The following is a 14,362-nucleotide window of genomic DNA, read 5'->3' on the forward strand; positions in this document are numbered from 1 at the left end:
TATAATAATATTTTAATAAATAAAGAAATAGGCTTTATAGGCTTTATAGGCTTTATAGGCTTCTAATATATACTCTTTTTTTAAACCGGCTATATTATTCCGAATATAAGTTCTTTTACTTAATTATAAGCTTCTCTTTTTATAAGAATAAATATTAATTTTATATTTATAAAACCTGCCTTATATAAAAGTATAATAAATACTATAAAGCTATAAGTGAGTTTATATAAGAAAGGTATAATAGAAGGGTCTTATAAATAAAGAAAGCAAAACTATAAGTATAAAAGTATGAGATATAGAATTCTATAGACTTAGAGAAGATATAATTAGAAGAAGAAGCCTAAAGGCAGGCTTGAAATAAGTAAAGAGAGTTCTAGGCTCAATTATAAAATAATAAATAGTAGTAGTATAAAAAAGAGAAGTAGTAGGAAATAGAATAAAAAAAGAAATAGGAAGAGAATAATCCGGTAAGAGCTTGCAAATAGTAAATAGTAGTACTAATATATAGCAGTTTATAGACGAGTATAGGAGGGAAAAGCAGGAATATAAATAGAAATAGAAGTAAGAGCAGAAATAGAAGAAAGTATAGTACTAGCTTATAGCTAGCTAATATTTGGAAATATAAAGAGAGGAGAGGCTTATAGCTAAAGAGAATATACCTATAAATAAAGGAGAAGAACTTGCAGATAAAGAGGGACCTATAAATAAAGAAAAGAGATTTATAAATAAAAAGGAGGGATTTATAAATAAAGAGGTACTAGTAAATTAATTTACAGACGAGCTAACCCGTAAATAGAAAACCCTATTCGTAAATATTTATTAATTCTTTCTCTTAGAATATTATTCTAGTTATAATTAAAAATACTTCCTTTCTGATTTTAAATAATTCTTTATATATTCTATATATTAAAAACGGAAGCAAAAGTTAAATTATTAATATAGTATTTAAAAAAAGAAGTAAATAAGAGTATTGCGACTTGAAAATAAGCCTATAAGAGACGAGCTTTAAAGATATATATAAGTATATACTAGGGAATCGGGCAAGCAAATACTTAGAAAAGTAAGGGCTATAAAATACTATAGGTATTTTATAAAAGATAATAGAAAACAGGCTTTAGAAATCAATAATTATTTAAATAAAAGCTTTTAAAAAGACTAATTTCCCGTATACTTATATATTATATTAGTATGAGCTTGCAAGCGTAATATGGCTATATATAATAAAAAAAGAGGGAGAGGGAAATTAAGTAAGAAAGAGAGCTTAATAAGTAAAAGTAAGGCTTAAAAGGGTTTATAAAAGGGAAGAGAGAGCTTTATATTAGAGCTAAAGTTACGTGACCCTCTTAATCTCGAATCGAGATCAGGGCAAAATTAAAGACTGGCCCCGGAGCTTGTATAGGGCCGCCAGGCTTTAATTTCTCCCTGATCTCGTAATTATATGTTATACTCTAGTCAATTTTTTTTGAATTTTACACTCTATTCAACACTAATTATGAATATTCATGAGTAGTATGAATACCTTGAGTATTTCTTTCTCACACTGAGCGTTGGCAACGTCCGACATCGAGTTGCTGCCTTCCATAACGGCTTCCATAGTAGGTTGCTAGTCCTGCTAGTCAACTCTGACTGCTGTGATTCACCTTCAAACGTATAGGGGGACGCACTTGTTGTCGCGGGAAGCTCGAGTCAGGGGCCAATCGTCGAGAATTCGAGGACATTGGATGACTTACATATTTCGACGATGACGAGTAGTCTGTTGATACCGCAATCGCGTTACGAATTTCCCTCGACGCGTTGGGCTTCGCGAGTGTTGAAGTTGCGGAGAGGAAAGGGGGAAGTTAAGTTGACTTCGACCTGAAAAGAAAGATTAGTTGGGCGAGAAATAAGAGAGTAAGCGTTTTGCTGTCAAGCTAAAAAATGACGGTACAGTTAGGAAAAGGAAATACAGGAGGGACAGTGAAGATATTCCTCAGTTTCCTAACTTGTAATCTGCGTTTCATTCGAGCCTTCCTTCCTCAGCTCCATCCGCTTGCACCTATGGTACCGAATTTCAAGGCTAACGCCTAGCAAAAGGTGCCAAAGTACTTTCAAAACATTAACAAGGAATCCTTCTCCACCTTGATGTGGAATCCTCGCTCTGTTCCTTTTATATCTTTTCTCCCAAAAGTTCTCACCTGCTAATGGATCTCTATTCTCAGACCCTTTTACTCGAAGAATAAGTCCCGACTTGACAAGCTACGAACTTCCTCCAATCACAAGGGCCACATTGTCCTCGTCCTCACTTAGATTTAACACACCGCCAACTTCTAGCGTTGCCTCTATATCTCTCTGTCATTCCAAAACCACCGCTCGCAATCAGAATTTTCTCTCTCTCGTTGGGCACTAGTGTATCTGTGAATTACAAGCCCTGTACTGGCGATTAACGCATTGTCAACGTCAGGAACAGCTTCCGCAGAGATCACCTCCATTAGTTTGTGATTATTTCCGCGACGATTTAATGCTCAGCACACTCAAGCTTACTGAGAATAGCACTTCTCACGTATTGCAAGATCTTAGGGTGCGATACACACATCTAGATACTTTGGCAGTATTCGGAAACGCCGCAGCTAAGAGTACATCAGGAAATTGCGTATGGCTAATTATGTTTTCAGTGAACCGTTTATCTCGAACTTGCTGCAATATACCAGTATCTGGGAAGACTTTCACACCACGGCTGGTAAAATGCATTGTTTCTGCATCCCAAATGAACTACTTCTTAAATTTTCCTTCCCGCTGAATAACTCGATATAGGCAGTTTTCCGTGATACTTATAATGGAGTCGAACGCTTGATCTGGGAAGATTGACGGAGTCTCTTAGCCCCGTTTACTTGTGAATTAGGGTTCTAGTGCTTGAAATTGTACTTAATTAGTTATATCACTTCTCAATTTTTCACTCCCGAGCGTGAAATGTGTAACTTCCACATTCCTTCGAAGAGCATCGGAACTTGTCTGTTCATATCGCACGTTCGCAGAGGGTGTTCCAGTAAAAGCGAAGAACGTTTTAGAATTCAAGCCGAACACAGACTCGCTGCAAGCTAATTAATGTCGAGATCCTTTCTCTGTCTCTTGAATCGCTCGGCAGTGTCTTGTTTTGGCCATTTTTAAGCATGCCTCCGAAAGATTATTTAAATCAGGCATAGATCGCATCCCCTATTGCTGCTGATTAATTTACGAATTGATTATCACATGGTAATAGGTAAATGAAAAGCTCCAAGTTCCGCGTCCCAACGAGCACCATACATTTAATGCTGAACCTTTATATCCATGGTGCCAAAATACAGTTTACCATTCGTCGATCATGTCATGTCTATGTTGAGTTTAGCCAGGGACTCGTCTGAATAATCCAGAGCCAGGGTAATTTGTCCAAGTCTGACAAAGTCAGTAGCCATACTACGGTGCCAGGAAATCCCACGTACGTCAGAGCGTCCCCCACCAGCCCTTTGATGATGACTGGGATGAAGAACGGAATCCACCCCTCCTTATCAAGAGGCTTGTCGAGCCCACAACGGATATCCTCAAGCCCCTGGCTTAGATACGGAAAGGAGTGCATGCACGCTTCCCAAAGTAGGCCATATTGGGATACTGGCCGTCCGGCTATTGTCATGAATCAGCCTGGTTCATGCCACATTTGGAAAACCTGATCGATTTGGAGGGAACATCTTACACAGGAAGAATAGCTCAGTGGCCCCATGGCCCCATCCTCGTATAATCAGACCTCTGATCACTCGGTTCACCCACAGCGCACCTCTCCTCAGACGGTACAGGTTCGCTGCCCCAGAGCTTGACATACATATCCTCATCAAATCATTGATGGTATTTATCGGTAGCCCTTGATGCTCCATAACTACACATAAGCTAGCAAACACCAGCTCTCTGAAATTATGAATCTGCGAGACAAACATCGTGTTTGTGCCCGAAGCCTTGGTATCCAATGCATACTGACGTGCAGATAAGATCAATGCGTCCTTGGTATTCATACCGGGGCGCCTCTCCTCGGTTAGGAGAAGAGAGGAGCCAGGAGTCTGGGCCCATTCAGAAGGGATGCAGTTTTGCAGCCCAAGGATGAGCGTGAGGGCGCGGTTGTTCTGGTCTACGGAGTCTAGACCACAAGTGACTCGTTTGAGGGTCCAGCCTCGTGGATCGTCCCACCCTGCAGTGATCTGGTCGACGATCCGTTTCCATCTAGGGTTATTTCCCGGCGGGGACTTTTGAGGTGGCTTGGCTGACGTTGGTGATGTGGCTGCGATCTGAAGAGCTGGAGGTTGATTAACTTGGTATTCTACGAGATCACTGGACTCGAAGTCCACTACCATCTCGGGGGGGAGGTATGGCACGTCCGGAACCAGGATCATAGGATCCGGGACGGCCCAGGGAGTGCAACACTCATGGTGCTGCTGGAGATAGGAAACCTTGGCCTCCAGGTAGCCGATGTAGCTAATTAGCTCGGTTATCTGACCAGCTTGGTCTTGCCAAGGGATATGGGTCCGTCCTGGCGATGTCATTGTGAGTGTGGTTGCAGTAATCTGCGGAAGTGGTACGATACTCCGTAAGGTGTTAAGTACTGACAACAAACCATCACGTCAAAACGCGTTCCGAGGAGAACACATTTCACGTTGACCAAGCAATTCATCTCCTGGCCCCACATGACTGAATCTTACTGGGAGTTGGGAAACACCACACAAATGTGGTCGAATGTGACTTTTCGCTAAAGTATTACGCTGATAAATCACAAAATGAAGGATCCCTATTCGGCTACCCCGCCACCGCCCTAATCATTGAACACCTTCGCACCACTATCATCCCCCTGCTTGTCATCTTGTGGCATTCACAGCACCAAAGAGTAATCGAAAGAAGCTAGTGCCTCTTCCGTCGAGATAAGCTTTTCAACCACTCCCAAATCTTCTTTCGTGATGTAATCCTCTCCACTCCAGCTCTTTTCCTTGTACTCACCCCAGAACTCCATCATGACGCCCATTTCCTGCCCCCACATTGGCCAGAGGCGATTATACTCAGCAAGTGGGATCTGAACGTACTCCGTCTGCTTGCCAGTGACACGCCCCCAAGTGGAGATAAATTCTTCCACTGTGGACTCATCCACTGTAGCGAGAACAAATTTTCCATTCAGAGTCAACTCAGGTTTCTTGGCAATTCCCACGATGATCGGACCAATATTCTTTTTCTGATCTGCGACTGAAAGAATTGGCGTATCTGCTGGAGCTGGCTGCAACCAGACGTATTTGCCTGAGGATTTCTGTTTCTATTTTTTAGCTGGCTCTTGACTTCCTGGTGGGTCTACCTTACGATCAGGTTTGGGGTGAACATTGGAAAGAACAAGTTGCTTGCAAAAAAAGTGACCCAGACAAAAGTAGTCTTTGTGAGGAGAGTGGGGTCACTCTTGATATATGCATCGATTTGATTTTTGGCTTCAAAGTGAGGGACAACATATTTTCCTCCCGATATCTTCTTTCCGTTGGGAAGCGTGCTCCATATGTAGTGCTTGAGTGTAGGGGTTGCCGAAGCGGCTTTGGCAAGATTGATTCCTTGGACAGATTCTACTTTCATGGCTTCCTCAGGTCCCTTGGCGGCGAATGGCTCGAAGAAGTCTGTGACGGCGAAGATGAGGGTAGCGCCCTTTGGCTTGTTAGGGAGGGCCTGTGAGTACTTCAGTGTACATACCTTAAATGCTTCAATGAGCGATGCTTGATCATTGAGATTAGCAGTCACCACTTCAACACCACGTTTGTGAAGGGCCTGGGCATTTGCGTTGTTAACGTTTCGGGTGACGCCTCTCACTTGATACGTTCCGTCTTGGAGAAAGGAATCGACGACACTACCACCCTGGCCTCCTGTTGCTCCGATGATAACTGCGACTGGCTTGGACATTGTAGCGAAGTGTTGAATATTAAGATGAGTAAGTGAGTCTGCGAAGAATTTTGAGTGTGAATTTTGTTTGGTGGACTGTGCTGTACAGTTGATTGCTGTGTTGCTTGAGAATGATGTCTTGAAGGGAAGAGGATGGGCATATATTTATCCCCATTGCATCGGGTCTGAGGATGACAAACTGCAGTGCAGGACATAATGATGACGCAAATGATTAAATATGCTTCTCGGTGCAAATTCACGATTTTGCTTAGAGATTGATGCACTGCTTCATGTGTGGTGATGGTTTTGTGTGTGGTGATGTTGATAATCAGCATAATGCAGCCACACATAGTGTGGTGTCAGGGGTGAGCTCCGCGGAGTCCGGCAGTATCCCACCTATCACCACAACCCTGGCTTCAGCAAGTATTCCAGATGAGATAACGAGATTCGCCAATAATACATCAATAAATCCTCGTCGGTGCTGCGCAAGCATTTTTATGGACTGGCCCGCGAATAAGGAGCTCAGTTAATAATTGCTTTCCCGCTTTAACAGCGGCTTTTCCTTCTAAACCCACAAAACAGTGTTGCTAAGCTTCCAGCCTTCTGCAGTGCAACCGGAGAAGGGATCACACTACTCCCTTTGCAGGAGCAATGTCGAGTCCATCCAGGTTATTAAGCGTGCATTAATGATGAAAAACGATGATTGGCTTCTCTTAACGTTTCCAAAAAGCTGGCGAGTCGACCTCGGGACAGCGCTGGCCTTGTGTTCAAATTTCTATCAGGCTGGGGCATGCAAACACAAGTTCTGCTCGGAGTCGTTCAATGAGGTTAAATTAGACCTAACTCGATGGAAGCTATTTCCCGGAGATCCCAGCCGGCCATTTGGTAATAAGTGGTGATTCTGTACCGGCGAACTTCCTGGGGGAAATGGCAGGTGGCTAGGCAAAGACGAATAAATGGTGGAGGAGAGCGAGGAGCGCATGAAGCTTTGCTGCCGTTCAAATGGTAGAAATGCTTACCTCCGCCGGTTCCAGTGTCAAAAAAATAATTAAGGTAATTAATTATATTTAATTAAATTAAATTTCTAATTAATTATAATTTGATTATCGACTTCCAAAAAAATAATTAATTATTAGACTAATTATAATTAAATATATTTAATTATTTTTAATTATTACGTAACAGTTATATAAAAGTAATATAAATAATAAGTTCTCTTCTTTTTCTTTAAATAATATACGATTAAAGCGTAGAGAGAGCAAAGGTAAGTTAATTTCCTAAGAAGAGAGAAGGAGAGCAAAGTAATATATATGTGAATTATTTGCTCCGGATGTCACATGACCGCACTACGTAACTAGGGAAGCCGAAACCACTACCATAACACTTATTTACTATTGCAATAAATACGGGTATATATAGTATATATTGGATATCCAAGGAAGAGAGGTGTGGTGTGGGTGGCCAGAGCTTAAATAGAATAACCATGGTCACGTGAAGACAAGTCACGTGGTCAGCCTGCAGTTGCCATACAACAGTTACAAAGATAAGTAAAGAAAGTAAAGGCGGCATACTAGCTATTAAGCCTATTATAGTTAGGCAATATCTAAATTAGGCTAGAATAAACTTTATTTTTGCCCGATAACGCTTGTGCTATCTCTATAGTCACGTGTAATACCACGTAACCAAATAATTAATTATATTTAATTAAATTAAGTAAATAATTAATTATAATTTGATTACTACTATTCTGACTTAATTTAATTTAATTACCGGCCAATAATTATAATTAATTAAATTATTTGACACACTGGCCGGTTCCTTTAGATTACTGCTTATTATACTTAAACTGGTCCTGAGTGTGGCCTCGTATCTAATTCTGGGTCGCAAATAAGCTTGAAATAGCACTAGAGAAACTTCTGAGTATCATGAATCAATTGTCTCTTTCTTGAGTTTCGTATAGAGTTAACTAGCAAGAGGGCTAATTTGGGAGTTCTCCTTATTTCTATTACCCAGGGCAGTTATACTTTGCGTTAAATGCTTTTAATAAGAGGAGAGTAAGTGAATTAATTATAACTTGCTATAATAAAGGCTTTTTTAATAAAGTAAATCGCGTATTTCTATATAGCCTTTCTCTAGTAAATAAAACCCTGAAGTATAGTCTAGAGTATAATTTAAATATAATTATTATTTATATTTATACTTGCTTTATATAAAAGCAATATATAAAATAAATAAAGCAAAATAAAATAATAGCCCTTATTTATATATTATTTATATTTTAATTAAGGCATTTATAAATATTTATAAATACCCTAAATAATATATATATAACTTATATATATAATTAGCTAGCCTAATTAAATAAAACTCTAGCTACTTTTATACTAGTATTATCTCGCTATTTAATTAAGTAATAAAATAGTTTAATAAGTAAATTAAAGTATAGAATTCTAAGAAAAAGATTATTATAAAAAAGTAATATTTAGTTAATATTATATATTTTAGTTTATTTTAATTATAGTTACTAATAAATATATTAGTTAATAATTATTAAGAAAACTTTAATATATTATAATTATATATTTTATTTTTATAAGGTATTTATTAATAAGTTATGAAATTATAATATTAAATTTAATATAAAACTAATTTCTATTTCTTTTATAAAATTCAGGAAAGTATTCTCAAAGTAAATAGCCCTAATAATATATATATAATTAGTAATTTATAACTCTAAAGCTTATAATATTAATAATAATTAATTATAATATTAAATAGCCGTCGATTTCTCTAATTAATACCCGTAATATTCGAGATTCGTTATATATCCTTTAGTTACGTGTAATTTTATATATATTATAAATAAAATAAAACGAATTATAAGAGAATTAACGAATTATAAAATAAAGAAATATATATATATATATATATTAAATCGAGTATTATTAAAAATAAAGAAAGTAATATTACTAGTTTTTTAATAAGGAAATAATATAATTTATTAAAAATTACTTTATTATATAAAGTAGTATATAGTGCTATAAAACGGAAGTCCATGAATTATCTCAGCTATAAAAGAAGGATAATTCTCGTGTAGGGCTAGATAATTACGCGGTAATAACAGTAAGTCTTCCTCTGAGTAAAAAGCCTGAATTCAGAGTCTGGCCGATGTAGTACTCGGTTGACCGGTAGACGGATTCAGTCACAGAGCTCTTGCGTAAAGACACGTCCAGCTCCTAATTAGCCCATCCACAAGCGAGGCTAAAATCTACGGCTGAAGGTACCCAGTTCCCGTTGTTCTGCTGTTCAAGAGGATGGTCTGTTGCCCGCTTTATAAAGTTGAACTCCCCAGCCTCTGTAACCTGAATCTGCCCGTGCCACCGATATCTGTCCCGGGTTCCCGTGAATAGAAACTCAAATTTATTCTCTCCATCGTCTCCTCCCTCGTCAATCTCAGTTGCTCCAATGTCAATGGGGCTGTCTGCGACAGGACCCACATCACCCGGGCCCCCAAATATAACGCTGAGGACTTCGTTGAGGACTAGGCCGGGACCCACAGATATAGAAGCGATAATTCTGAGAATCCGGCCAGTTAGTCGCCAGGGTCCGCGTTCCTGGATGACCGATAACGATCTCGCTTCGGGAGCGGCGACGTCGGCGTCACTTGTAACCAGTAAGCCTCGCTTATGGAGAGGGAGAAAAGTGGACGACGTGCCCCTCGTGAAGGTTGCGGGTTAATTTTCGAGGTACCCTTGCTTCTCCGGGGGCAACCTCACTATTCTGTGTGAGTACATCTATTCCAGAATTTTTGAGTGCATCGACCTTATTTACCGGACAAAAACGCCGCCCATGTTACTGGCTGCCTCGCGCGGAGTTAATATCGGACTGCCAATATCTCTGGGTCCGCTTAGATCTTCGACTGTTGGTATGGCAAAGGCGCTGCCAATGGCAAGAGTGGTAAAAATGGCTGAAACGTGCATGGTGATTGACAGATTCTAAGAATTTGAGTAGTGCTCTAGGTGACCAGGTGAGTCTATAAAGAAGATGTGTAGGCTTGAGTGATAAAGCATTATGGTCGGAGAGGGAGGAAATCATCCCTCTTATATATCCTAAAAGCTCAGGCATACAGGTTCAAACATAAATTGATCAAATGGATATGTATATTACAGGTGTAACGGCGGGATCAATGCAATGGTCGAAAGCTCAAAGTTCAAAGAATCTCATGTATTGGAAAATACTAAGCTATGGAACAAAGTAGGGAGGATGCCTCGACCTTTAGTATTATTCCGTCTAAGCAATTCCGGCTTAGCTTCGTTTTGTGCCTGTTTCCGATATCCTGTCCTTGGCAGATTATGCCCTTACGCCAGCCGTTATATTACCCTCCTCTCAAAGAGAAGTCTAAATGCCCTTATTTAGGGGATTATTTAGCCGTAGTATAGAAAAGAAAAAAAGAGGAAATAATAGCTATTAACCCCATTCCGTCTAATTCCTATAGTTTACTTATAATTAAAGTATAGTCTTAACTTTACTAGAATAACCTAGTCCCTAGTATATTCCGGCCAGTCCTTAGTATTCATTGCTCGCATTATGCCTATACCTATATTAATAATATAGTCTGGGAGTGCTATATAGGCTATGGCCGATATTAGGACTATTATTATCGGGCGGTCTTTAAATAGGGGTAGTAGATCAAGTCTATCCGTTAATATAGGCTTTAATATAATAGCTTGCTTGCCTTTTTTCTTAGTTAGGGTAGTAATATTTGACTTGATTATACCGTTTCTGAGCTACTTAATTAACTTCTGGGTCTTTTCGAGCTTAATATATATATTCTTAAGTTATTCCTTTATAGTAGAGACTTATATATTAAGAGCGGCTATTTGAACTACTTTATTATTAAATCCCCGGGCCTTAAGCTATATAATTTTGGTTTTATAGAAGTTTCTAAGGGGTTTTCCGACTTCCTAAATAGTATTATATACTAATTCATTAATATTTATAGGGTATTACTTCTTTAATTTGGCTTTTAGAATTATTTGCTAGCTCTTAGTTTTAGACTAGTACTTTATATAATAATTACTACTTAATATTATATATCTTCTAATTATAATAGATATCTTAATATTAGTTTAGCTATTTTTATTATAGTTAGAGTTTTCTTTATTACTAGAAGTTTTTCTATTCTTAGTCTTTTTATTATCGGAATTCTTACTATTATTTAATATCTTATATTTCTTAAATAAACTAGCCTTACTCTTTTTAATTTTCTTAGTATTTGACTTTATAAAATTAATAAAATAGCCCTTATTAATACTATCTATTCCGCCTATTAGACTATTAGACTTATTATTACTAGTAACTAAAACCTTTATTTTATTATTTTTAGAATATTTTATTAAGATATTCTTTATAATAATTTCAGATATATTTTTAAGAGTAATATAGGCTATATTCTATATATTAATCTATTTTTAGGTAAGGGAATTACTATTTTCGTTTATAAAAGTAATTTGGCTAGTAGTTATATTAATAATAATAATAGCTACTAAACTTAAGATACTATTACTATTACTTAAATTATCTAGAATCTAGTAAGTAGCCTTATTTAATCCGGCTATAAATAATATATTACCGGAATTTCTTGTCTATTTCGTCTTTATTAATAGTTCTATTAAGGTAATAATAGTAGTATAAATAATTAAGGTTATAAAGGTTAAAGTAATTAGAAAGGTTTTCCTTAATTTTTAATAATATTTTAAACTAATATAAATAAGTATTTATTTTTGGCTTAGCTTTAAAAATTTACTTTTTTTTTGTAATTTGCCTAGATAATAAAGTATAATCTAGTATAATAAAAGAAAATAAGTATTAATATAATAAAATAAAGAAAATATACTAGAATTTAGATAAAACCCGGGAAATGTTTAGGTTTTTCTTCTTCTTCTCTAGTTATAAAGGCCTTATTATTATCTGAGTAGTTTTTATTAAACTTATTCTTTTTTCATATACTAAATCTATTTATTTAGTCGGATAAGAAATCCTGCTTTACTAGAATTCTACTTATAAAATTTATATAATTTAAGTACTAAGTTCTTAAAGTTTAATATAAGGTACTATTTATTATTTATATTCTATTTCTTCTATTTAATCTTATAATAAAGCTTACTATAAAGTACTTTAAAAGAAAGAATCTTTTTAACTTCTTATTCGAGTTTACTATTAACTTTAGTAGAACTAGACTCTTTATTAGTCTGGCCAGATAATAGATTAGTAGAATTCTTATAAAATCTATTTATATAGAAAATTAGCCAAATTCTATATAATAGAAAAAGATCTAATTAATATAAATAGCCGACTATTTTATTAATCTTAAATAATCTAATAAGGAAATAATTTAATTTATTAAATAAATAATTTGTTTTCTATATTTTTTTAATTATATAAATTATATTTCCTAAACCGAAATCCGGTTCTTACTATTTCTTATTAGCTTACTTAGCCTAATATTCCTAAGCTATTATTATATATTCTTGGATATAATTAATAGTAATATTAATTCTCTTAGTTTACTATTATATTTCTTTCTAATTGAGTTTCTTTTTTAGTATTTTAAACTCTATTATTAGTAGTATCTAGTTAAAGTTTAGCCTAGGTTTATATCTATAATTAATTATTAAAAGAAATAAGCTAGTTAATTTATATAGGCAAGTAGTACCTATAGTATTAAATATCGGAAATAAATTTATCTAATTATTCTAGAAGTAATTAATAAAGAAATAAAGTCGGGTATTAATAATCTAGTTAATAATTTCTATTTATTTATTAGTTTGGGTATATTCTATAGTTAAGAGCTTTAATTTAGTTCTAGTTAATCTTAATAGTTTATTTATAAAGTCTGAAATAAATTAGGGTCTTTAATTACTTATAATAATAGGGAGAAATCCTCGAAATTACTAGATATAGTAATAGAATAGGCTAGTAATAGTTCTAGCTATAGTATTTTTAATTATTAGTAGGCTTATATATTATTTAAATAATTAATTAACTATAATAAATATATTATTATATTTCTTATTTATAAAGCTAGAAATATAAAAGTTTATAGATAAATTGTTTTATATCCTTAGAGGAACTAGTAATAGATATAATAGGCCTGGCGTTTTATTTCTTAGTTTATAAAACCTTTAATATTTATAATAGTTTACTATAAAGCAATTAATATCTATAGAGAAAGTAGGCTATTAGTAAAGTTTCTAAACTAGAATTTTTGTCTTATTTTAACCGGAATATATAATAGTTATTATATTATGGATTTATTATAGGAGCCTAGTTTATAGATTATTATATTTATCTAATATAATAAGTCTTTTATTATAAAGTATATAGCTATTTAATATTTCCTATAAATCTGTATTTTCCCGGGCTTTCTTATATTTATTCTCTAAGGCTAGGTCTATCTAATTAGCTTATAGAACTTTAATTATAATAAATAGCTTATCTATTTCTTCTATTTTAGTAGAAATATAAGCTATATCTATTATTTTAATAGAAGCGAGAATTAGATCTAATAGAATAATTTATCTAGTTCTTTTTATTTCCTTAGCCTACTTTTAGATTAGTATAAGCTTGTCTTTTTAGGATAAGATATTAGTAATAGTATTATTTTTGCCCGGCTAATAAGTAATCTAGTAATAGAATTATAATAGGAAACTTATCTATTAGATTTATTATTTATTTAAAAGTTTTTTAGTACCGAAATATTCGAGTACTTTATAGTTAGTAATAATTAGAAAATTAGATAAGCTAATTAGTTCTACCTACTATTACCGAAATCCTTTAATAATAATAAGAAGTTCCTTATTATAAACTTTATAATAGCTTTTAGCTTCTTAAAGAGCTTTAAAGTAGAATAAAACCGGGTATTATTATTTGTTTTCTGGGCTTTTTTAAAAGAGTATATCTATAGTAGCTAGATTTAAATAGTTAGTTTCCAGGCGGGTTTCTCTATTATATTTAAAATAGAAAAGTATAGAAATAAAGAGAAATAGATCTTTAAGCTAATTAAAGGCATCTAGCTAGATTTTATTGAGTATAAACTTTAGTAAAGTATTCTTTTTAGTTAGATAGTTTAGGGAATAGGAAATATATTTATAGGCTTAAATAAACCTATAATAGAAGTTATAGAAGCCTAAAAATAACTATATTTCTCTTTTTATTATAGGTTAGTACTAGTTTTAGATAATAGAAGTTTTGGCAGAATCTATTTATATACCTTAATTCGAAATAATAAATTCTAAGAATATTATCTTAGAAATTTCAAATTTATATTTATAAATATTAATTTATAATCTAGTATTCTGGAGCTTTTATAGAACTATTTTAATATACTATTAATACTTCTTTTTATTCTTGGAAAAAATTAGTATATTATTAATATAGGCCAAGTAAAAGTTATTTAAAT

The 14,362-nt window shown here is 34.5% G+C and overlaps 4 protein-coding genes across 4 annotated transcripts; 1 reads left to right on the top strand and 3 right to left on the bottom strand.

Annotated features, from left to right (window-relative positions):
• Positions 1 to 3,028: 3,028 nt before the first annotated feature.
• K444DRAFT_592355 (uncharacterized protein) lies at positions 3,029 to 4,612 on the bottom strand. Its single transcript, XM_024878237.1, has 3 exons — positions 3,704 to 4,612; positions 3,456 to 3,633; positions 3,029 to 3,408 (listed from the first exon to the last, which is right to left on the bottom strand). Exons 1-3 carry the CDS (start codon positions 4,539 to 4,541, stop codon positions 3,336 to 3,338), a joined length of 1,089 nt encoding a protein of 362 aa, XP_024734952.1. The 5' UTR covers positions 4,542 to 4,612; the 3' UTR covers positions 3,029 to 3,335.
• A 114-nt stretch (positions 4,613 to 4,726) lies between these two features.
• K444DRAFT_564409 (NmrA-like family protein-like protein) lies at positions 4,727 to 6,149 on the bottom strand. The gene is made up of 3 exons (XM_024877063.1): positions 5,716 to 6,149; positions 5,341 to 5,670; positions 4,727 to 5,290 (listed from the first exon to the last, which is right to left on the bottom strand). Exons 1-3 carry the CDS (start codon positions 5,920 to 5,922, stop codon positions 4,865 to 4,867), a joined length of 963 nt encoding a protein of 320 aa, XP_024734953.1. The 5' UTR covers positions 5,923 to 6,149; the 3' UTR covers positions 4,727 to 4,864.
• A 377-nt stretch (positions 6,150 to 6,526) lies between these two features.
• K444DRAFT_21114 (uncharacterized protein) lies at positions 6,527 to 6,859 on the top strand. The gene has a single exon (XM_024871084.1). The coding sequence runs from the start codon at positions 6,588 to 6,590 to the stop codon at positions 6,798 to 6,800; it is 213 nt and encodes a 70-aa protein (XP_024734954.1). The 5' UTR covers positions 6,527 to 6,587; the 3' UTR covers positions 6,801 to 6,859.
• A 2,278-nt stretch (positions 6,860 to 9,137) lies between these two features.
• Positions 9,138 to 9,881, bottom strand: K444DRAFT_631405 (uncharacterized protein; the record flags this gene model as incomplete). Its single annotated transcript, XM_024883355.1, has 2 exons — positions 9,138 to 9,564; positions 9,733 to 9,881. The coding sequence occupies 2 exons, from the start codon at positions 9,879 to 9,881 to the stop codon at positions 9,138 to 9,140; spliced, it is 576 nt and encodes a 191-aa protein (XP_024734955.1).
• Positions 9,882 to 14,362: the final 4,481 nt, after the last annotated feature.

This window comes from Hyaloscypha bicolor (assembly GCF_002865645.1).
Source record: "Hyaloscypha bicolor E unplaced genomic scaffold K444scaffold_107, whole genome shotgun sequence".
NCBI classification, from domain to species: Eukaryota; Fungi; Ascomycota; class Leotiomycetes; order Helotiales; family Hyaloscyphaceae; genus Hyaloscypha; species Hyaloscypha bicolor.